Raw genomic sequence first — 25,449 nt, 5'->3', positions numbered from 1 at the left:
AAAAATTATAGAAAAGCAAATGTTCGTGATGACATGGTGAAAATTATCTAAATAATGTCAGAGGGGTTTAAAGTTAAGACAAGCGCCAGAGAAAGTGTCTTAGAAGAGGGTGCATTCTGAATCATCTAAAAGGAACTAATGAAAGTAAGTTTGTGGAGAGAAGGCTAAGAGCATTTCAGACTGGAGACGCTAAGGAAGTGAGAACTTGGGTGTGCAGCTTAATGAGATCTGGGCATGGCAAAGGGGTGGACTGTACTGGAGCGGGGTGAGGGGGCGCTGATGAGGAGCTGGGATTATTAAGGTGGGAGACAGCAACTGATGTGGAGCTAATAAAGCAAGTTATTAAGATATGAGCTAAACCAAGCCCTAGCAACAAGCCAGGGACCTGAAACCACCACCTAATCAGCCCAACAAGCACCAAGCATATTTTAAGCCTTTTATATTATCCCTGAATTAGGCCAGAACATGAAAGGCAAGCTGCACTTACAATATTTTACCAACTGACGACCATAAAAGACAAAACAGACCAGTCAACTACATATATTTAAAGTTTTGGGGATCTAATGCCCAACATGGTGATTACAGTTAAAAATATTATATTATACAGCTGAAAGTTGCTAAGAGAGGTCCTAAATGTTCTCACCACCACAAAAAATGGTAATGATGTGACATGATGGAGTGTTAGCTAACACTATGGTTGTGATCATTTTGTAATATAGAAGTGTATCAAATCAACACATACACCTTAAACTTACATATGTTATATGTCAATTATATCTCAATAAAGCGGGGGGGGAGTGACTGTATTTACAGTAAAGATATTGTTGAAGATTTTGTTCACTAAATGATACTGTAAAGATAAGGTGTTTCATCCAGGGTTTAGTAACAAGACTAGTTATGTTCTTTTTGAGTAGAAAACAAATAACTGATAGTGTCATTTGTTTTATACAACACAATCATATAACTGATACTGTTTTCCTCTTTGCATGAGCTTCTAGGATCCTCCAGCCAAAAGTAAGGCCTACCTCCAGCAGCTACACTGACCTTATTTACTCTCCCTCCACCCTGGATGTCCTTCCCCTAAGCCCTCTGCTCCAGTCTATACTCTGGAGCACTCAGTGTTTGCTTGGTGACACTGTGTCTTTCATCCACATTTTAACATTCTGGAATTAGGATATACTTTATAATCAAGGTTTAATGGTTCAATCAGCAACACCTTTTCTTTCTGTTGTGGTGCCTAAATACCTACGAGTCTTACAATCAATAGCATTTCAGATTCAGTGAAAATACAGTAATAAATTGAAGAACAGATTTGAAACAACCATAACAGGTCAAGTTTTTCCTGCAAAGGCTGAGACACAGGACAGAAGCAAGCAGTAAACCACAAAGGAGGCCATGAGAGACAAGAGCCCGGGAAGGATAAGTGAAAGCACCTAGTGATGGAGGCCAAAAACAGAGGACACTGGCCACAGAGATGAGAACATCCAGGAAGCCGCAGGAGCCAGAAAGGCTGGGCTGGAGGAGGGTGGAGCCAGACAGTCATCTGTACCTCAGGCCCACCCTAGGGGAATAGCTGATGTTAGTGTGGGCACAGCAGGAGTATTTGCCTGAGTCTGGAGGTGATTGACAGGCACGCTAAAGCCGCTGGGCCACAGAGCCGGGCATGACTGCTTTGTCTATTCTGTCCTGACAAATTCCCAGGTTCTCTCTCTTACTCCTTGGGGCCTCCAGATGTTGGAGATGTAACACAGCCAATCAACACTTTTCCATTCAATTGGAATTGTCCTCATGCTTGACTCAAATTCTGTTTCTCCAATTAGTTCTGGCTGACTAATGACAATGCACTGAGTAGAATCAAGCTCATATTATCAGCCAGCCCCAAAGTGTCACATATATATACATACTGTCATATATGTATATATATATGTGTGTGTATATATGATTCAAATGATTAGATTGCAGATCTGTCTGTCCTCTCCTACTGCACAGTCAAGTTAAAGTTCACAAGGACAATCGTTCGTCCCATAGAGCACTATTACATAATCACTGTGTCTAGATGTGAAAGGCTTGTGCTTCCCTTTCAACATTGTGACCAACAGAAAATGGGGTAGAGAGGGAGCAAGAGTGTGAGCAACACGGGGAAAAAAGGTTTCTCAGTATGAAAAATATATATTACCAATGACTGCAAAAGGGCCCAAGAGAGCGATCTGGGTGATGGAAATGTTCTATATTGGCATGTGGTGGTTACACAGGTGAAGACCATCATAAAAACTCAAGGAGGTATATACTTAAAATGGGTGCATTTTGTTGCAGGTAAATTATACCTCCATAGAGTTGATTTTTAAGAATATCATCCAGGCCCGGCCGGGCGTGGCTCAGCGGTTGAGCGTCGACCTAGGACCCAGGCGATCGGGGTTCGATTCCCAATCAGGGCACATGCCCGGGTTGCGGGCTCGATCCCCAGTCAGGGGCGTGCAGGAGGCAGCCGATCAATGAACCTCATCATTGACGTTTCTGTCTCTCTCCCTCTCTTTTCCTCTCTCTGAAATCAATAAAGATATATATATATTTTTTTAAAAGAGTATTATCCAGGAACCAAATGTTCCACTAACTCTATTCCTTTTCTTTGAGCTGTTGGAGCCACCACCTCAATAATTCTCACAGAACACATTTGAAGACTGGGAGACAAAACACAAATGATATTCAGCTAAGTCATTTTTTCTACTTTTTGAAGCTAGAATCATTCATTGGCCTAAAGGGATGTTTTAATAAATCTTGTCTTTGGTTCTCAAAAGTTGACATCAGGAGACTGTATCTTACTCCCTACTGCCCTCAAATGTGGAAAAAGCAAAGAAAATAAAAAATGCTTAACCCAGTTAATGGATAAAACCCAAGTAAACCAAATTCATAAAACCAGTAGGAAATTTCAGTATTTACACTAAGAAGGAAAATATAAGCGGAATGCTGTACACTGATGCTGCTTTCTTAAAGAGAAAACCAGAAGTTTAAAAGATTTTTGTTAATAACATGTAAAACTGGACAAAAATGATACTAAAGCCTGTCAACTATTTCATGGGTTTAGGTTATCGCCACCTGTGGGGCTTCAAAGTTGGCTTGATTTCATCCCAGATAAACGCCATACAAAGCATCCAAAACATGACCACCTGGGAACAGTATTCAAGTGTTATAACTCATAGGTGGGAAAGAATAAAGCTTTTGTTCTATTTGATTCAAATCTCCTAGAGACCATTTTATTGGCCAATATTTCAACAATTATTGGGAGAAACTCAAGAGTTTAAACATAGAAACTGGTTCTCTGATCCTTACAAACTTTCACATAACTTTTACTGAGTCAGAAGTTCCACTCTCTTTATAGAAGCAGGAAGGAAAAAAATTATTACTAGTGACTCAAAACAAAGTAATGTAACTGTGCTTCATTAGTGAGATGTTTTCAGAGCACAGCCCCTGGAGGCTTTGGTGATGTTAAATCGTATTACTTATCCAGCAGCTTTATTATCAGGATCGATACTGACTTCATCGTTTTACTTTTTAGCTTTATCTTTGTGGTCACAGATAACACATTAGCTTTAGTCATAATTTTAGATTAAGGAATAACCACAGGCTCATCAAATTAAAAAGTGTAATTTTTCAGATTAAAAACTTCCAAATAGGTAGTTGGTAGGAAAAAAGTAAGGTTAAAATGAAAACTATCAACAGACTGAGGGATCTCAGAGGGAAGGCTGGAAGGGGGGAGTAGGTGGGGAGAGGTTAATCAAAGAACTTCTATGTTTGTAAGTATAACCCATGGACACAGACATTGGTATGGGGAAGGCCTGGGGGTGGGATGGATGTGGGGTAAAGGGGACCAATGGGGATAAAAAGGGGACATCTGTAATATTCTCAACAATAAAGATAAAGAAACTTTAAAAAAATTAAAATTGCAAAAAAATAAAAACTATCAATGTCAATTCATAAAAACTGTATGTGTTTATAATTCCATCTCTGAAGAAGCCTAACACATAAACTTTAGCACTTGTGAGAAATGACCTGGTGCACCCATTAGAATTTGTCTCTGTTGTGCTTTCCCGCCCACAAAGTTATATACTAAAACAGTAAGTAGTCATTATTCGGGAGCACTTTTCCAGGTGAGCAAGTACACTTTCAAAAGTTCTGAAATGCAGGTGAAAGAACAACATCAAGATGCTCACTGGTCAAGATGTGACAATTGGAGCATTTACCCAACAGGAGGGTGTGAGTAACAAGCGTCTACTAGGTCCAATCCAAATATGACACAATGCTTGGCTGTTTCGACGCAGACGGGGCACAGATTCGCTTGGCTGCACCCTCCCCGTCAGGTAATTCTGAGACATTATCAGTACTGCTGTTCTAGTCACCACTGTGCATCATTCTCCAGCATCACCCCTCTGTGGCTCTTACGACTGCGTTGATAGGAATAATAATGTACCAATAAAAATAGCTAACACTTTATTTACCATGTGCAAGAAATTAGTCCAAGTGTTTTATTTATTTTACACAAATCTGGAAATTAAGGTACAGGGAAATTAAGCAGCTGGCTCAAGATCACCCGGTGAGTACATGAAGGTGTCAACATTCACACCCAGGGAGCCTGGACTCCAGAACTGGGGCCTCTTCATGTTCCTTCATCAGTGGGGAAGGAAGATCCTACACACGCCAGCAGGACCTACCTTGGCTAGTGAACATTCTATTTCCTTTTTGTACAGAGCACACTTTCTCAGGGGAAAGGGAGACTGAAGGGGGGAAAACGCTAATGAAGGGAGAGATTAACCCTTTGCGGTCGTTTGTCTACTCTCAGCCACCAAAGCTTTTTTACCGTTTCGGTCGTATGTCTGCTCTCAGCCACCACAGCAAGGAACCGTGCGAATCTTAACTCTATTCATTCATGTATCCGTTCATAATTTCTCTGAAAGCTCTTAATTCCGACCAGTACGACACTCATGTCCAAATTTAATACGACCGCAAAGGGTTAAAGATAGAATTCTGACTTGGACTTAGGATTCTAAATTTTTAGATAGTGTTACAGCCTAGAGGCAGTATGCAACTGAGGTGTTTTCCCAGCCTCGAGAAATAAGTTCTTCATCTTGGCAGTACAAAATACGCACAGAAAAGGGGAAATGCATCAAAATGTTAGGAGATGATGAAGAAATTTTAACTGATGTCTAACATCCTACATTTTCTAAGTTGTTTAACAGTGAATGGGGATCACTTATATAATTAGGAATAAATGTACATTAAAAAGTCATTGGAGATTTCGAAAAGAGAAGGAAGGATACAGGCCTCTCACTTCACCTGCACGAAGAGACCTTGAGCCATGGAAAAGTTCGCTGCGAGATCCTAAGAAGTCAGTCACACAGATCCTTGGATTAAAACAGTAATACAAGCAGAACAGTTTCGCTTGTTATTTTATCATTTTTAAAGTTCTGTGAAGAAAGATAGCAAGAGCCCCTTACACTCAACTGCTCAAGGACTGGAAAACTAAACTTGTCCAGGGCAGAGAAAATTACCCAAAGCCTCTCTGGAAGGGCTGTAGGTTCCCAGAGCCAAGATGCTGGTCATCTCCAGAGTCATGACAAACTCCAGCAGACAGACTGTTAGCAATAACTTTGTATAAGCTGCGGCCCATCTTTCACTCCCCGCAGGTAAGACCTGCGGAGTGGGTTTTCTCCTGCTCTTAGCCACCGAGTCTTCTGCCTTCCTGCTCTGATTTCTGAACCAGCAAGGCTCAGCCATGGTACTATGAGTCCTTAAAGTTTGGTAATCTTGGGGAACTGTATCAAAAGTAACTTGTTAATAAGGAGCTTATTAAATAAAATCGGTAATGGCTTATTTAATAAAGTTTGTATAGTCATAATAGAGACTTGCTAAAGTCTGCAATGGCTTACTTAAAAATATAAAAAGAGACTCAAAGCTATCCCTGTAGAATGCCATTCTCACGTGACTTCCATTCCAGCGTGCATTCCTGGACAGCATGCTATGGATTTCCCACCACCCTTAGCACCCCTGGGAGACTGGCATACTCAAGGGCATCATTTGACCTCTGTGTTTCAGTTACATTTGACACCTACCACGAAGGCAAGCAGAAGATACAGCATCAACCTGTCATTTAGGAACCAGAGAATGCGAGGTGCCCTTACCCACCAGGAGAAAACAGAGCAAGCAGGCCTGCAGGCCGGGCCACGCAGGGAGCTGTCCCAGGTTAACAAGCACCACACTCCAACATCTTCCCTTTCTCCCAACTCTGTCCCTCCACCCTCTCTGTCCATGACAAACGGAGGAAAAACTTCCCATAAGCCGACTCGCATCAATGCCAACCCATCAGGCTGGTGTAGGTGCACCCCACTCTGGGAACACCCCCCCCCCCCGGGCAGACAACAGCTCTGGCACTATAGGAAGTGAAACACACCCAAGGTCGCGACTTTGCCTACGACAGGATTCTTTCTCTTCCACTAGTGACTTGTATAGAACTTGCTGCTGAGGCTGCTGCGTAGGTTGTGTAGCAAACATGAAAAATGTCAACTCTGCAAAAAGCCTCGGTGAGCCCTCCACTGGATGGACCTCTGCTTATCTTACGCAGAGCTAACAGAGGTGGCCTCTGCATGTCGGCCCCAGGCAGTGGGAGTCAAAGCTGGACGGGGCCAGAGCTACATTGTGACTGACTGATCCAAAAAAGCCACACCACAGTGCCCAGCCTGTCATTATGTAATAATCTAAAGCAGAAATTAAGGGTCTCACAGGGCCCAGTCTAGAAGCGGTAGAACCACAAGTAGTGTGAACAATACAGCCTGAGGATAAGTAATGATGCTCCCCCCCCCCCCCGGCCTCACGTCCCAAGGCACAGCTCTTCCTATAAAATGCACAGCCTCACTTCTCACTGTGATTGTAAACATCTGAGGGCACCTACTATGTACAGGCATGCACCAGCTGCTGAGGGAAATAGGTGGGGAAGGAATAAGATAAAGAAGACAGGGGCTCTGCTCTCAAGTTTATAGTCTAGAAACGGTGATAAGCCATTTGCACAGATTCTTCAGGGACATGGAGTTGGTCATGATCCTCCCCTCAAATATTTGGAAACACTTACTCATTACTCAATGACTAAACTCAAAGAGCTATAATGAACCGTCAGTGACTAAATGCCAGGGCGCTTTATGAGTATCATTCTGCTTACAAATAAGCTAAATAAGCAAATGAGCAAGCAAGCATGCAAGCGTGCATGCACCCACTAACAAAACGTTCACAGTCAGCTGTGCCTCTAACCCATAACACTCTAGCAACTCGTGAAGGACCAGACGCCTGGAACATCTCTTAGCAGACCCGAGGTTGCAGAGGCCTGTGACCAGAATCCTCTGGGCAGCCCCTTCAGAGCACGGCTGCCCAGCTTGCCTGCCCTCCCGAGGGGATCAGCTGACACGTGGAGGTGGCACATGGGAGGTGTGCTCGGACAAAGGGTGCACATGATTCCTATATGTGTTCTATCTCCTCTTTATCCACAGGCCTCCTCGACTGCCAGTGGAAGCAAAGAAGATTGGACAGTTTGTTAAATAAAATGTCAAGCTCCTTGCCAAAAGTCCAGTCCACTATTGAGGCTGCAGTCTGGTCAAAATGAGAAACAAGTGCTTTAAGTTCTGAAGATGACGTACTCTAAAGATCATTCACTGAGCTGGTGCAAGGCAGCACGGAGCCCCGCGAGATGTTACGAGTTTCCACTCGAGCACTGGCCTCCATGGAACAGTGCCCAGAGCAGATGGCACCAGACACTGGCCAGGGCTTCAGCCCTGCTAACAATGGTCACACAGGGACATTTACAGTCACGGCTCCAGTGCCATGTGGCTGTGCGCTGACGGAATAGCCTGCTATGACATGAGAAGTCTTTATTAAAGGGCCACATTATGCAAGTGAGAAGCCACAAGCAACTAAAGAGCTTTCACGAGAAACAGCTTTTCAGAAAACTGGAAGTAGTAAGCATTATTACTTTCCCCCAACTTATAGGCCCCCAAAGGCACATCAGCTCCTAAACTACAGTTTCTCTCAACTCCACCTCACTTGCCAAAGGGCGGCCTGGGACATCCTGAAGACACAGAGCGCCTATGGGAGAGCAGCGAGGCAGGGGCCCTCGTGCCCAGGACCACGAGGCTCTGGCGGGCAGGCATCTTGCACTGCAAACACTGCAAGAAACAAAATTCTTCCAAAACCGCCTCCTTCTCTCCAAGGGCTTGGTGAAGTAGCGGAGGAGATTCTTTCGAAAGAGGTAGCTTTGGTTTAAGTTTCCACATGTTCAAATTCGAACAAGAGTTTTCAGTCCTCTCCCCAAATACCACATAACTCCTACGTGTCCAACTCTGAAGCAGTTCAAGAACCAATCTGCAGGGTGGTGAACACACAGTACAATACACAGATGATGTATTGTAGAACTGTACACCTGAAACCTCCATCATTTTATTAACCAATATCACCCCAATAAGTTAACTAAAAATGTTTAAAAAATGATTAATTTTGATGAGCCACCTACCTTTAAAATTCTATATATAGTGCAAGTTCTCTTAGCTCTTTTATAACATAAAATAGATAAAATGTATAACTAATAATAATAAAATAAAATAAAAGAACCAATCTGCTTATATTTTCACAGCAGCCCATTTTAGGCACACACGTGAATGAGCTGGCCTCCTGCAGCACTTATGTGAGTCTTTATTCAGGGCAACAGGTTCTGGCTACAGGAATGGAGGAAGGTGCCAGAATACAGAGAGAGGATTCACGGCTTTTAAATGGCTATAGCCTGTTTCTGCTCAGCACTCTAACTGGAGCTTACCACTGACACCCCTAGAAAGAATTCACTAAATCAGAGGCTTAGGGAGAAGTTCCTTGTCACTAATACCCACAGCCAGGGCTAGCCAGGATCCAGACGTTTAAGTTAAAGACTGCATTAAAATTCATTTAAAAAAACAAACACCTGGTGACTGAAGCAGGCAATTGCTGTGAGCATAGAACTGATCTGAAATCTAGTTACTTTCAAGTCATCATTAGGTCCCTCTCTCAGAATCCTGAAATAAAAACGTTCCCCTGCACTCAGTGTCATACCTGGAATGACACTTTGCGACAGGATCTGATACACATTGAACAACAGGTGCCTAATCACAAAATCATTTGGTCTGGCCCTGCCAAGGCCTCACCAAAAAGAAGCAGTTCCAGCCAACACATTAAGGGTGCGTTAATTAAATGTTTGACCAAATATAGCAGGCTAATTTTTAAGTTGATAATTTTGTATGGCCTGCAAATGATGTTATAAATATTCAAATGCCCCTTGGCAGACAACAGGTTCCCCACCCCTGCTTTAAAACATTCGCCAACCCTCCACCTGGTCTAGGCCTACAGCAGACGCCAAGGTTGGTCTGGGGAGGGCTGGAAAGTCAAGACAGTCTGGGCCATGCTCAGGGCCCAGGCCTATTCCCTCCCCGTAATTCCTCCACCTCCCCACGGGCCCATCCTGTTCACTGTTTCCAGGGCTGGAACAAGGGGCAAAGCGACAAACTCTGAGAGCAGAGCTGAGAGCGGTAAGAGGCAAACAGGAGAAACGCACACCTGCACTTTCCCACTTACGAGGCCGCAGGCCATGAATGTTGGCAGACGTGTTTCATGTGCAGAGAGAAAAAAGAGAAAAGCACAGCATACACTTCATGTTCATTCATGCAAATATACAAAGTATTTAGCACATCAAAACGTTTTATCTTCCTCTTTAGTTTTCTGCACACACACACAAAATGGATAAATGGATCAAAATTTCTGAAAGGACATACATCTCTTTTATTTATAAAAAAATACCACAAATATGCATGCATGTAAGTTTGCATGATATATTTTTTTGGGAAAAAAACACACACAAAGAAAACCTTTAAGAACATAAATAGTAAATTCAAAGGAAACTATTTCTATGAAATAGCCTAAATATATTTTTCAAATCTTAGTGTGACAGGAAAAAAATGCCTAAAACCAAAAGATTACCAGAACTAAATAAGTAAATAAAAGAGAGTTCGGGGATAAAATACATTCACTTAAGGAGAGGATGCCAGAGAACCAAATACGCAAGTAAAAACATTGCTCTATTTTGAATTTTTAATGGCGAAGCCCTGAGTCCAGGATAGTAAACAGAACAAGGGTCACCAGCCTGGGGTCTGGGATAATAAAGTCAGTTGCCTCAGGAAGAAAAAAAGCAGCACAGAAACCCAATATTACTGAACATAATGTTTCAGCAGCTTCGGGCAGTCATTTTCTCAGAAGTCAGTTTATGACTAGATAATACTATCCACCTATGAATCCCTATACTAAAGCTTTATAACCATATATCCAATTATTAGAAATATAATTAAAAACAAACACTTACTGAGAATGCACTATGTCTAAGGTAACGAAGGAGACCAGCACCCAATAATTAGAACACAGAGTTGAAGTTCCAGAACTGGAGCTAGAGCCCCATCCCTTCCACCCATAAACAGGCCCTCATGTTAGCCAATGTGTGAAATTCCAGGCAGGCTATTTGCACTGAGGTTTCCCCCTTCGTATATTATTCCGCAGCTCTGCTGCACCCTCCCATCACCAGCCCCCACGCTTTGCACACACACTTTTAGAAACATAGCAAAGTTTTGACAAGAACACTTACTCCTTACAGGCATTCCATATACAATTTCTTGACAAAAATTCTTCCCCTAAAGGAATGACTGTTAAAGTGACCAGAAACTGGTGAACACCTGTTACAGAAGGAATTTCCTTCTTGACAAAATCCATCGCATCCAACTCACTTAGCAAAGCTGTGCTCCTGTGTTCTGTCAGCTGAGATGGCGAGGTACGTGATTTGACATTGTAAAGGTAGACTTAAAGTGTCCACATTTAAATCACAAGTAATCAGAAAATCTCAACACTTAAAAGTAAGAATTTTTGAGACTTCCTTCTATTTTTTTTAGGCATTAAAAAAAAAAAAAAAAAAAAGGCCTAGGTAAATGAGCTTTAAATGTTCTAAGATAATAAAAATAATGTCCATGCTTAGTGTATGCTATACTATCCAGGTACTGTGCTAACCTGAACCCCGTGAGGTCTGTACTTTTATTATCCCCACTTTACAGATAGGAAACCAACACACAAGTGTTAAGGGACTTGCCCAACATTCCAGTTAACAAGTTGCACAATTTCAAACAAGAGCAGTTCTGCCTCCAAAGTCCACTTAGTGGCTCTTGGCTACCTCGCCATCCTGTCACAATGATAGTGTTTTACAAAACTAGTTATTCACATCCAACTGATGGTGACAGAAACACTACAAAAGGCAAATAAAAGATTTTCCTTCATTGAGAGCAAAAGCTCTAGCTCAGCTACAAGGTGATTCACAATAATTTTGAAAATTTAAACTTTGTTTAGGCTGTTTAAAAGATTGGTGAGGTTCCTGCAAAAAACAAAGATGTACCCGCCATTTAACAAATTCAATTACACACACAAATTTAAAAAATCCTTTAACAATTTATAGCATATGCTTTGGCCTTAAGGACCAAAGGAGTTCAAGAAGCTCAGAAACTCTAATAGTTAATGTCTCATTAGACACCACGGGCACCAGGGACATCCAACTGTATGTCACAGTCCAGGAGTCACCTGTAGTTGTGTTTTCATTAGTTCCCAGGAAAGGAGAAAATTAACAGTGTGGTGAGTTTTTTTTTTTTTTTACAAAACTAAATGTACTCACTGTTTAAATTCTAATTGTGTCCTTCCTTCTATTCTTTGTTGAGAATCCTTTATTTTATTAAATATACTATCAAGACATAGCGGTGGTTTTCTTGTAGCATGCTTCTCAGCACATTTACAAGGAGTTCGAAACTTCATTTATCCAAATTTTTATTTCTACTTTTAAAAAAAATTTTGGTTCTCAACTCTACGAACCAATCAATGGGCAAGGATACCAAGAAGTCACCCTTGGAAAAAACTAGTTAATAACCTGCCTAGAGAACTTTTTTTAAAAGTCTCTCAGGAGTACAGTAGACCAGCAATTTTGGAAAATTATTTCCACTGAATAATTCACCATAAAAATGCAGGCTAAGCTGTCATCCTCAAGAGAGGAATACAATTCTAACTATCAAAGCCAGTAATACTTCAAGGCTCCAAAAAAACTTAGTGACATTACCATGCTAATGTTACCTATTTGTACTGTAACTCTAGATCAAAAAAGCAGATGTTTAAAACTGGATAAGGCTACTCAAATTTAACACCATTATCTTGATAAGCTTTCCGTACCACACTCCTCCCTACTTTAAACACTACCCAAGAAAAACAAGCAATTTTAAGGATCTTTCTCAATACAATGTAACCACCCGTTACAATTTGCATGGTGAATACTAAGCTTTAATTAACTATATAAATAGAAGTAGTTAAGGGTAGAAAACAAAACAAAACACCCTAACAGTTTGTTATCCAATTCTAAAAAGGGCAATTACAACTGCAAGTTCGGCCGTGAACCTTCACACATTCTTGCTTAGCCTGGAAAACAGATATGTGTGCACACTAAGCGTCAATTCTGAGGGCTTGTTTTATTAAACCACAGAATGTAAGTATATTTAAAGGCTTGTTAATCTGATCGACAAACTACATGTGAGTTTACTGGATATGGCCTTTCCAAAATTTGGGATAAATCTACCCCGTTCAGCTCACCACTGTTTGCCCTTTGCTGATTTTCCTCTGGGGCTCCCAGCTGGAGATACATGGATATTTGTGGTCATTCATGGTGGGTTTAACAATCTAGGGAGTGTCTCCTCAAGACAACACAGAGTCAACAGCAAAGGGAAAAGCTTCCCTTAACTCAAAGGCTTCCTTCCTGTTCCCTGTCTTAAAAAAAACACACAAGGCTCCAAACTTCTTCCCTCAAGGGAACTGCAAACAGAGGCTGTCCTCATGCCTCTTCTGACAGCAGCAAAGCTCATCACTCCTACAGGCCAGACTCTGAAGGACCCCACATAACCCACAGCTCCACTCTGCTTTCCAAAGAAAGGGCAAGAGGCACAAACCAGAGGGACACACACACACACACACACACACGAGTTCGTCCCACCACCAAAGATCTGAAATACTGGGGATTAACCATAGTTTGGTAGAGTCGTAACAGATACCTCCGAAACAAAACAAGCTGCCCAAGGAAGCTTTAAGCTAACAGCTCTGGAAATGTCATTTCTCCACCCCCATACATACATACTTATTGCATAAAACAGCTGTATGCCTGCAAGATCAGCTTAAAAATCACTGGGCCCTGAAAGAACACAACTGTACAAGATGAAAACTAATTGGAAAGTCCAAATCCGAGGATTCACAATGCCCTGCAGCCACATGCTGCTGTCCCGGAGAAGGAAGGAGGCATGTAGAACGCCTGTAAAGGACCCGGGCTCCGCAGCCAGCTGATAACAACCTCGGGTATCTGGAGCTGGTGGCTGTCTTATTTCACTCGACACCTTCAATTCTCTCAGCAGCTACTGCAGGCAAACCGAGCCTGCCGAGAACAGTGACCCTGTCCTCCCCAGTGTTCCTAACACTCTGACACGAAGTAAATTACAAGGCAACCCCTTTCAGCCCCTATAAATTTTACCTACTTACTCTATTTGACTCAACTTTAAACTTTAGAGCTTAAAAAAGGAGATAATCTCATCTAGCCCTCAATTTTACAGGTATAGAAACAGATGGGAAAAGACTATCCTGGCTCGAGGATACAGACCAAGTTAGGGGCAGAACCAGGAGGCACCCATTCTTCCACCCAGCTCATCGCGCCATGCTGATCATCTGCACGGATGGGGTGCGGGAGATGAGGTTGGTATCACCACACAGTCAAAGGGCTAACGCAGGGGACTGCAGTCCACAGGCCACTGGAAAGCTGAAGACCGTGTGCTTCCCAAAAAGTCAGTACCAGGTGAAGGGATAGGTACGAACCCTGCCTATTTAGGTGATTCCTTCCCTTCTACTGAAATTCAAGTACAAACAAACAGACGATTACGATTAAATACACCTGGCTAGGAAGTAGAAGGCTTTTTCTAAAAATGGGAGAGAATTTATTTCTGAGGCTTTACTTTCACAATAATACTCACCCTCGGCACAGGAAGACCCTGTTAAAGTTCCATAAATTGCTTTTAATAAGGTAAATATTTAGGCTGATTTTCTGAGGCTTTCAGATGTTCATTTTTGAGAAAGTTAATGGTTCTGAGGATTAGCATGCATGATCACAATCAAAATGGTAAAATAAACCAAGCAATGTGTGAAAGTGGGCTTTAAAACCAGACCTGTAGGTTTCAACCTTGGCTACACATGAGAATCATTCAACCTGGTCAAGCCTTCAGATGACTACACCCCCAGACTTCTAGTCTTCACAGGTGAGGCCCCAGACATTGTGGAGAAGAAATAAGTCGTATCTACTTTGCTCTGTCCAAATTCCTGACCCACAGAATCTATGGGCATAAGAGGTTGTTTTAGACCACTAAGGTTTGGGGTGATTTGTTAAGCAACAATAGTAACCGGGACACCTAGGAAGTACTTAAAAATCCCAATGTCCAAGTTGCACTGCAGCCCAATTAAGCCAGAATCTCTCGGGGTGGGACCCAGGCATCTGTCTATTTTTCAGAGCGGCCCAGGTAAACCTAATGCACAACCATGGTGGAGAACCATCTCTAGGCCTATGCTGTCCAATACACTAGCCACCTGCCATATGTTGCCATTTTAGTTAATAAAAATTAAATTTAAAGCTCAGTTCCTTGATTGCACTAGCCACATGGTTAGTGCTTACCATACTGAACAGCAGATACACAGAACATTCCCATCATCACAAAAAATTCTATAGGACCAGTGGTGCTCAAAGCTTGGTCCTGAGCTAACTGCATCACATGGGAATTTGTTAGAAATGCAAATTCTCAAGCCACACACCAGACCTGATGGGTAGAACCTTTTGGGGTGGGGCTCTCCAGATGGTTCTATGCACCCTCAAGTGAGAAAACCACTGCTCTTGTTACTGCCCACACAAAATAATTTTTTTAAAGACCTATCTCATATTTATATCTGAAGATTATTAACTTTTAACTCCATTATAATGAAAGAGAATAGTTTACGTTGTCATAAAATTTCAAAGATATATTTTTATATTAGCAAGTTTGTTTGAGAAGAAATGCCTTTCAATTAGCAAAGGATTATTTAAAAGTTTCGTAAGGATGCTCTCAGTTATTTACGATCATTAAGAGAAATAACCTTATGGTCCAAAAATATAGAAATGGTTAAAAATTATAAACCTCAACAGACTGTTCAATTATTAAAATTACAGAGGTGGGCAAAGTAGATTTACAGTTGTAAATACACAAAACAGGGTTTATTCTTATATTATTGTTTATTAATTATTATATTATTTTCCATATGAACAACTTTAAACCTGGATTTGTCCATCCCTGTATAATTATGAAAACTATGTTGCATGACAAAATATAAATGGGAGAAAAGCAAAACAAAATTTAACTGCAAATATTTGTATTATATGGACAAAGACAAAATGAAGGCAGAGGAAAACTAAAAATAACTAATTTGTTAAGCTTAACTGAACAATGATGCCCTCCCCTCCCTTTATTTCTGCCATGATTCTCATAGTTACCTGGGCAAAAATATATTAGGGTATCTAAGGAAGCAACTAAAAAAATACAATTGTTTTGATGTGAAAAGTCCATTCCAAGAACATTTGGGTAGAATAGTTCTACTACTTTATCAATGATTCAGTGAATTGTCCACCTCATAGTAACATGAAATAAAGGATGGATTCAAGCAAATGAAGAGGCTTGGACTTGGTGTCCTTCTAATACTTAAAGTATACAAAAATGTCTCCTCTCTTCTTTTTTAAACTTAGATCCTACAATCAAATATAATTACGCATTTTTACAAATAAAATTTTAGAGATGTAAAAACTTGACTTTTTTTACTCCCCTGTGTGTGTTTAGTTGCCGCACAGTTTGGGTAGTAAAATACCAAATAAACCCAACAACTATGTGTTTCTCACATTTTCTTCTGATATTTGCAAGTCTAAATTCCCAGAGTCACTTTGTAGAGTGATCTTCTTTGAAAAGAAGATCCCACCTCAATAAACTCTTGACTGTTTTAATATGTTTTCATATAAATTTTAGCATTACTTCCTTTATTGACTGCTCTGTTGTTAGTAAACTTAATTTCTTACATTGTCAAGATACAAAATCATCTTTCTGAGTATTTCTGTAGGTCTTGGTGTCCCCTAGGTAATGCTCTCCAAACTCATTTAAATTCTAAATGCATTAACACCTTCTCTGCTCTAGCTCCTGGGAAGATTTAAGAAAAGGTAACTGGTTGAATAAGTCTGAGAAACCCTGATGTCTTCAAAAAGCCTACTAATTGGGAGACACTTGTTCCTGTAAATTTCTTAAAACTATGAACGTATGGCATGTGCAACTTTGTTGAAAACTGGTAACAATCCACGTTATACACTTACTTCTAACTAGATTTTGCCAGAAGAGGCCAAATTAAGTGGTAAGATAATAAACTAGCTGGTTTGATATCATTTTGAAAAATTTTCCCAGACCAACATGTATACATATTTTTAAATTAAAAATTTATGAACCAAAATGTTTGCAATAGTGATACAAAAAAAGGATTTTTTCAAAATTTTCCAACTTTCTGTACTGACTACAAGTAATTATCTTCATAAATGTGGGTAATTGAGGGCCGTCTGGGGCAGCTACCACCTTCAATCCTCGTATTTACATATGCTGTTAAGAGAATCATTGTTTTTATTTCTATTGTTGGAAGCTAAATAAAAAGGGAATTTGATAGAGGCTTCTAATAGTAATAATTTTTTTTATTAGCAAAGAGCATATACAAAATGTTTTCTGTGTGCTGGGCATTTTAAATCCAGGAGAATACAAAAATAAATATATATAGTCTTTACCCCGGAGAAACACCAGAGTCTAACTGGATATAGCTGCGGTAGTTCTTAACATTGAAGACAGAGACCGACACAAACAAAGCCATGCGTTATGGGGTTGGGGAGCAGGCTACACGGAGGAATCTATCATTTCTGTCCTCAAAGCGGGCAAAAACGCCACAACCAAGACACAAGGATAGGTATGATATTTAAAAACTCAAGGACCAAAAAAAGGGCCCTTGAAAATTAAAAACATGGTCACAGAAAGATAAAGCGCAGGGAATTTCCCAGGAGGTAGAACCAAAAAAAAACAAGAGATGAAAAGTAGAAAGGAAAAATAAAAAGTAATTAGATGACCAGTTCAGGAAACTAACTCCATGTCCAAAGTGTTCCAGGGGGGAAAAAACAAACAAAATGAATAAAACAAAGAATTTGTTAATGAATCAGTTTAAGAATTTTTTTCTTTTTTTTTTTTTTTTTTTTAGAACGGAAGGACATGATTTTCCAGGACAAAAAGGCCCACTATTGTGATTTCTCCAAAAAAAAGGGGCGAGGGGGGGAGTACAGAATATTCCACAAGATTCAGAGAGGGAAAATCTAGGTTACATACTAAGGACTAGAAATCCAAATAGCTTTGGACTTAACAACAGAAACACCGGAAGATAAAAGACATCAGGGCAAACCACATCTTTAATTTCATACCCATCCAAACTATTAATGAGGTGGGTGGGCAGAACAAAGGTATGTTCATGGTTTCCAAAAAACTTTACCTCCCAAGCAGCCTTTCTCAGGAAAGCACTAAAGGATGTGCTCTACAAAACTGAGGCGGTCAGCCAGGAAAGGGGGGGGAAAGAGAAAAACATGACGCTCCACAGAGAAGACGGGTGAAGGGCGCCCTCAGGATGACCCTGGCCAAACCAGGCGGGGGCCGCGGGTCCACAGGGAGCCTGTCGGGAGGGTCGCGGAGAACTGTCCCTAAGAAGGTGAGATCAAGAGAACACTGGGTATGTCCGAAGGTCTTGAAATGAGACTTAGGCAAGCGGCAGATAATGTAAGTGCTGAGTTAAGGGTAAGTACATAGGAAAAGCAGCCAATTAAAGGAAAAAACAGAAATAACTGTTAACTCCAGGGAAAACAGAAAGTTCTGTGCGACAGGAAAAGAGATCACAGAAGAATATGTGGTTCAACTATCACCAGTGTTCTATTTGGTCATATAAACAATGTAAACACTAAGTATTGATATAACCAAAATTACTATAGAAATATATTGAGAAAATGGGGAGTGGAAAGAATTTGGGGTGGGCTGGGGACAGGACCCAGAAAGGGGACAACGAGAGAAAATAAAAAACCAGCGCTACCCGCAGGTTACTCAGAAATAGGGAGGGAAATTCCAAAAAAAATGAGCCAAAACTGCTCTATGTGGTTCCCTCTAGGGAAAGATATGAAGAGGAGAATTATTATTTTTTTATCATAGCCTTTATAAATTATAGAGCTACTTTACACTTTCAACTATGTACACTGACTGAATTATCCAGGGTGGGGTCCTGGCCACTGTGCCTCAGTTGGATGAGCAGCAACCTGGACACCAAAAAAAGGGCCGAGGTTTGATTCCTGGTCAGGCCACAGCCCCAGGTTGTGGGTTCAGTCCCCAGTCAGGGAGCATATGGGAGGCAGATGATGGATGTCTCTCGCTCTCTCCCCCCTTCCCTCCCATTCCTCTCTCTTTCAAGTCAATTTAAAAAAAACAACCACCCTATCCTCACGTGAGGATTGAAAAAAAATTAAGCATAAACAAATGGTGGGGGGGAGAGTAGGCTTACAGTCGGTTGTGTGGAAAATAATACAATAATTAATAAATAATAATACAAGAATAAACTCTGTGTTTTGTGTACTCACAACTGTAAAGCTACTTTGCCCCACCCTGTATATATACACACATACATACATATACACATACATATACGTAGGATGCAACCTCTTACCCACTAAACTTGCATTTTTCAAGTTATAAATTTTTTTAAAAATATATCTTTATTGATTTCAGAGAGAGGAAGGGAGAGGGAGAGGAGAGATAGAAACATCAATGATGAGAGAGTCACTGATCGGCTGCAGCCCGCAACCCGGGCATGTGCCCTGACCGGGAATTGAACCCTGATCTCCTGGATCCTAGGTCGATGCTCAACCGCTGAGCCACGCCCGGCTGGGCTCAAATTATAAATCGGAAGCTTATTAGTAGATGGTGAAATTAATTCAGTAAGTCACAACCATCATTCCTAAAATGAATTAGAATAGGAGGGGATGGAAAATAAGGCATTGCACTCTGCAAATTTTTTCATGAACCTTCATACACATACACACACTCACTGTTCATAACGTAAAATGTATTTTTAACTGTGGACTATGAACAAATTAACTTTAAAATCATTAATCTACACTGTATTATAATCACTTTTAGTCTTGTTTTTTAAACGAGATTTCAATCTACCTTTATTTTAAAACAAAGAAATGGAAAACGTTGACAGCTAATGAAAATACTCCATTATAATGCTCTTTAAAATACCACCACCATCATGCATGAACAGTGTTCACTCCTACGTTAGTGAAACCTAACCACTATCTGCTTTCTTACAATCAGCTCCGTAATATTTGAGCCAGAGAGACAAGTAACAACACAGAAAACAGAACAGAATTCAAAGCCACCTAAATAATTTTACAATATGGAATATTATGCTTTTTAGGGTGATATTTTAAATTTTATATGACTTTCACTAATATTTAAATCTCTGGTCTAAAGAGACACCTGAGCAGAAGGACCCATCCTGGAAGCATTTTGGAGTGGCAGAGGAAGCCAGTTTGGAAATAAAAACTTACAACATATAATGCACAAACTAAAAAAATATACATGCAGTTGATAAATATATATCAGTAGCTTTCTTCCACTGGCCCTCCCTCATACACTTTACAAGGGGTGCCGCACACCTTGCAGGATGGAAAATACGGGCAAGAAGTTAAAACTCTGATGCTCTTTTACTAAAAGCCCAAATTTAGCCCAATTTTTCTTTTAACTTAGCCAGGTTCTATATCTACTGCTTTGGATGCTTACCCTACCGTTTACTTACATAAAATAATCAAGAACAAAAACTTCTGTGGAAAGTAAGTTCCATTTATACCCACTTCATGGTAAAATTTCACTTCCCAAAAGTTATAAAGATCAGATTCATAAGCCACCCATCTGTGTTTTTAAAACCACCATTACCATCCATTCTGGATATAAAATAGAATGAGTCTTAATATACTGATATTTGAAGATAGAAAAGATAGTTGTTAAAATACACATAAGCAATATATAAGTGTGCTTGTGTGTGTGTGTCTGAAAATAAGCTTGAGAAATAAATGACTGTGATTATCTTTTTTTGACGGGTGAGGGGATGGGACGAGTACAAGTGAAAGTGGTGAAAGGAAGACTTTTCACCATATATCTCTTCATACTTTGATATTTTAACTATTACCCATTTTGGCAAATTAACGGTTCTCATTCTATTTCCCCCTCCTGAACTACCTTGCTTCCTCATACTATTCCACAGTGTGTGTGTGTGTATACATGTGCATGCACAATCACCCAGAAGTAATTTCTGGCAGGAATGCTTTCACTTTCTTTGACAAAGACTTTCTCCTGTTCTTGCAAAACTGAACCAACACTATTAGCACCCACACGGCCAGCATACATAAATGCCGCCTGTCTCTGCAGGATGCCACAACCCAGGGTCACTTCCACAGCCCCTCCTCAGTGCTCCATCATACTGGGAATGTAGGCGGTACAGACATTTGCTGAGAGCCTGCTTCAAGCCGGGCGCTGCTCCGGAGCATGGGACACAAAGGTAAATAGGACAAGATACTTGCCTTCTGGGAGCTCACAGCCTCAAAGAGGAGAGAGAAGAGGAAATGGGTAATTTCCAAATAATACGGTACATGCAATGGCAAAAGTATAGTCTACGTAATCTACCACATTGCATTTTAATGATTTTCCCTCCCTTTTCCCATGTCTTTCAGAGGTGAGATCCTCTGACATAGGCCCATAGTTAGTGGGCCTGTAGTTATCTTTGGATCTCCTGTGCCAAGTACGATGCCTGTATGAGGTGAACTTCATAAATATCTCCTGCATAGTAACACAACTGTATTTTAAGAAACAAATGCATATGTCTTAATGTTTCAAAAACAGTAGAGGTATATATACATCTACTGGACCTTTGTAGTATATTATAATCTTAGAATATCAGGACCAAAATAAACATCTTTAACTTCAGAAGCCCTGTGACCTTTCAGTCCTCACCATGTAGTCTTGGCTTTGATTCCATAAAGGGGAAAAATTATGAAAGCTAAGCCTGTCTGTTTCTTTTCCTGGAAATCAATGTACTCTCACTTGTTTTACTGGTAGGACTGAAAACTTTCACCCAGTAACTTAAAATTTCTATTCATGGGTAATACATTAATAATTTCTTATAATTTTCAGGAAAATGGTACTTCTCAATTTGATACAGGTGTGCCAATATTAATTGAAGGACTTCTTACACTTCAAATCTTGGACTTCTAGGCAAGAAAAATTATATTCTTGCCTTTCCCTGAGCTCTATCCCAAAACAAATGATAGAAATAAATTGTAAACATAACATGAAGCACTGTCACAATTAATCAACTCAAAGCCCAAGGGAGGAACTGTTTCTATTTTTAAATGCACTGTTGCTTTAAAGGAAAACCTGGTGGAGAAACATGAAACCAAGCTGCATAATGAAAATCAAAATGCATTTGGTGTCTCCATCCTTGCAATACAGTAATCCTAACCTACAAGCAACATTGTTGTACTGACCCCTCTCAGCTGGACTGTAAACTAAATGACTGGTACCCAGGCAGAGCCCCATAGAAAGGGCCTATCTACCACTAAAAGAATCAGATCTGTCAGAAGGACAGAACAAGAGAACACCCGTATTTCAATGCTATTCTTGTAGCTTCAGAGAAGGGGCTATTCCAATAAGTAAGCAGATGGATAAATCCCAAAAGCATCCTACAAATTTTTACTTAAAAGATCCTGATTAGTAATGGCAGTGCCACTGATGCCCTAAAAATGATCAAATGATAATTTAGCATTTCTAATCTAATATCTACAGTTGTAATTTCTACCCAAATTCCACAAATAAATGTTTCTCCCCTCAAATGACAAAACTTCATTTCATTAAATAGTAGCTAACAGTAGCATTCCTTATGGTCAAGAGTGACAAGGAACAGGTGCCAAACCAGCAAGGAAAAGAGAAGCAGCAGCTACATAACAGGAGTTAGAATATTCTACCTGTTTCCCAGACTGCTTTGAAGAATCTGGCCCACCAGAAATTTTTTCTGAAACAATATAAAAATATCCAGCTGGGGGGGGGGGGGCATGTTGGTGATCTAATTTAACCTACATATATTTTAATGTACTCAATGAGTTTACTTACTAACCATGAAATATACTACATTGCTATACATGTATCTAAATTACAACATTTAAAATGTATCTAAAAATATTGCCCAAGGTTACATCCATTATTTAAAAGTATTTAACACAACATTTTAAACATAACTTAGCTATTTACTATCACTATAACAATCTGCTGTAGGTAGCAAAATGTTTGCAAACTGAGTAAAAATTGCTAGCCTTGGTACAAAAAGCAAAAACAAACAAAAACCCACAAAACAGCAACAACAAAAAACAATCTTACATCCCGATAATTTCTTTCCCCAAATTTAGCAAAACTGTGCGTAACACCACATGACTTTAGAATGGAGGCAGTTGCTTCCTTTAGCAATAAAGTAACAAACCCTACTTCAGAGTCTCCAGTGAAAATCTCTGAAGAGCAAAAACCACTAAATTGTAGCACATCACTCAACAGGTGACTTCTAGAAACACACTCATACTCATGTCCCAGAGGAATTAATTTTGCCAAATGTCCCGTTTTTTCTTTCCTATATTTTACAAGCTAGTGCACTGCTATACTGATTGAATTCCAACCGTTTTCTTCTCAGGGGCTTACCAGAAAAATGCCAAATATTCTAATTATTTTAGGGCATTTTCCCATACTGCTGGGTGGAATAGAGCAGAATTAATAAGGATCCAACAGTTACAACTTTTCAAATGCAAATATGTTGCCATCTAGTAAATGCAGCCCCCTCTTAAACATCCCCCCAGTGTCTGCACAGCTTGGACACTACTTTTGTTTCCTTTTAAAATCAAACTTCGCATATCACATTCAGGCATTATCCCACCACCAACAACAAAATAGATTTTAAATGGTCCAGGCCTCAGCCTGCATCTTACAAGACTGTTTTTGCTTTATTGTGGGGTCCTCTCTCATTTTACACACAAAGTCCCTACACAAGTCTGTCCAATGAAGCAGACAGTGCAGCGGTAGAAAGAACCTGGGGCACTGGGTCCCGAGAACAACGAGGCGGTCACTTGCCCACTCCGGCCTCAGTTTTCTTATCTGTAAAATGTGGCCATTAGACTAATCATCTTTAGGGTCCTACCCAGCCGGCCCCTCTACGTCGGGGTGCCTCGAGGCCTGGGCCTGCCGGGGACAAGCTGACTGGTGCTAGCTCTGGCCAGGGTGCCCGGCCCGAAGCCGCTCCAGACGGGGGCGGTGGGGGTGGAGCGCAGCGGGAGGAGAGGAACTTGGACTTGTAACAGCTACAGACGGGAGCGTGCGACAAACTTGAAGCCAATCCTCCTAACAATAGGGAAGAACACTCCCATTTTCCTGGTTCAAACTTGGAGACCGCGGGGTCGGGTCCTCCTCCCGCCCTCTGCGCGCCGCGTTACCTTTCTCCCTGTTTGGTGTTGGAAGGAGGAGGGTGCAGGACCGTCTGGTTCCCTTCCATCTCCACCACGCACTTGGTGTTCAGTTCCAGTTCTGAAAGCAAAGGGAACACGAACGTTGCAAAGTCGAGCATCCCGCCGGCGCGGGCTCTCCGGGGAGGCGGCCGAGCCGGACACCCGGCGCCCGGGTCTGCGCGGCCGGTGCGGGCGCCGCCTCCGCCCGGCTCCCGGGCCTCCGGTGCGCGCTCGCCGCCCAGCCCCGCGGCCCCGCAGTTTCCGAAGTTGCCCCCTCCCTCGGCCAGACCCCAGGGAGAAACCAGCGGAAAGCTCCTCACCTCGTCGGTTCATCGGCCGGACCCGGACGGCAACTTTTACCTTGGTATCCGACATGTTGGCGGCGCCCGCTCGGCCCGAGGCGGCCCCTCACGCGCCGCGCCGCCGCCGCCTCCGCCGCCGCCGCCGCGCGCCCCCCGAGCGCGGCCGCCGCCGCTCCGCCGAGAGCTCCGTGAGGCAGCGCCGAGGCGCGCGGGCCATCCCGGGGGAGCGCGACGCGGGGCACGGCCGCGGCCCGGGGAGGGGCGGGCGCGGGGCGGGGCGGGGCGCGGCGGGCGGGGAGGAGGCCGCCGCGCGCGGGCCCAGGCGCCGCTCTAGCCGCGCGGGCCCTGCCGAGCGCGCAGCGCCGCGGCCCCTCGCGGCCGCCCGGGACCCGGCCGCACCGCCATCTTCGCCGCCCCGCCCGCCGGCCCGCCGGGGCCCCGCAGCTCGGGGAGGCCCGGCTCGGCGGCGCGCGGCGTCCTCCGGGGTCGACGAGGCCGGGGCTGGAACGGGGCCGCGGACCCCGCCGGAATCCGGGGCGGGACGCCTGCTGTCCCCGGGCGGGGCTCCCGGGCCAGACCTGCACCGGCGCCTGCGGGGACCCCGCGGGGACCGCCGTAGACCCGAGTCACCTTCTGGGGCCGCTGTCACCCGCAGCCCCGGAGCCTGGGGCGCGCCGGGTGGGCAGGCCTCGCCCGCGGGGCTGGAGGCGCCCGAGCCCCGACGCGCGCGCGCCGCCCCTGCGCCCGCCCGCCCGGCGCCGGCCGCGGTGCCTTAGGATCGTGGTGGGAAACGGGGGCTGGGAATTAATCTGTGCGACTGCCGCCGGGAGAGTGTGTGTGTGGAGAGCGCGCTCGCTTCCTCTCGCTTCCCTTCTTCCACTTCTCCGGCCGAGGGAGGGTGTCGGCGGGCTGGGAGGGCCATGGACTCTTACATAAGGATTTACGGGTGGATGCTGCCGTCCTGCCCGCGCGGAACGGGGCGACTCTGATTTATTCTCTTTGGCTCAACAAGGGCTCTGGGGCGCTCTGTGCCAGGCAGGCGCTTGGAAGCGTTGCAGAGTGTAAAAGCCCCGGGTTCAGACCTGGGGAAATCTTTCAATTTTGCGTAAATGCGGAAATCTATTTATTCATAAGTTCATCGAAAGTTGGGGGTGGGGGGGCCCTACTGTGTGCATCCTGCAGCGCAGGACACGCTCAGGCGTGAGTGAGGTGGTGCGCCTGTGCCCCAGGCGCACACTGGGGCGGGGAGTAGCGCGGGGTCTCAGGTAGTGCCAGGCTGCAGGCCGTGGGGACAGGTTCAGCTCTGTCTGGAACAGGTGC

General features: G+C 42.8%; 1 protein-coding gene across 7 annotated transcripts in view; it reads right to left on the bottom strand.

Moving 5' to 3' along the window:
- KIF13A (kinesin family member 13A) overlaps window positions 1-24,272 on the bottom strand; it is a 180,255-nt gene extending 155,983 nt beyond the window's left edge. For all 7 annotated transcript variants that reach the window (XM_081145267.1, XM_081145266.1, XM_081145270.1 and 4 more), the window contains exons 1-2: window positions 24,148-24,272; window positions 23,816-23,906 (exon numbers count right to left, since the gene is read on the bottom strand). In XM_081145267.1, coding sequence (XP_081001393.1) covers window positions 23,816-23,906; window positions 24,148-24,202 — 146 coding nt within the window. In that variant the 5' untranslated portion in view covers window positions 24,203-24,272. The remainder of the gene's footprint in view (window positions 1-23,815; window positions 23,907-24,147) is intronic.
- Window positions 24,273-25,449: the final 1,177 nt, after the last annotated feature.

The sequence above is a fragment of the Miniopterus schreibersii genome (genome assembly GCF_964146895.1).
Source record: "Miniopterus schreibersii genome assembly, chromosome: 8".
Lineage (NCBI taxonomy): Eukaryota > Metazoa > Chordata > Mammalia > Chiroptera > Miniopteridae > Miniopterus > Miniopterus schreibersii.
The sequence above is the reverse complement of the archived record's forward strand: the minus strand, read 5'-3'. Positions and strand labels throughout refer to the sequence as shown.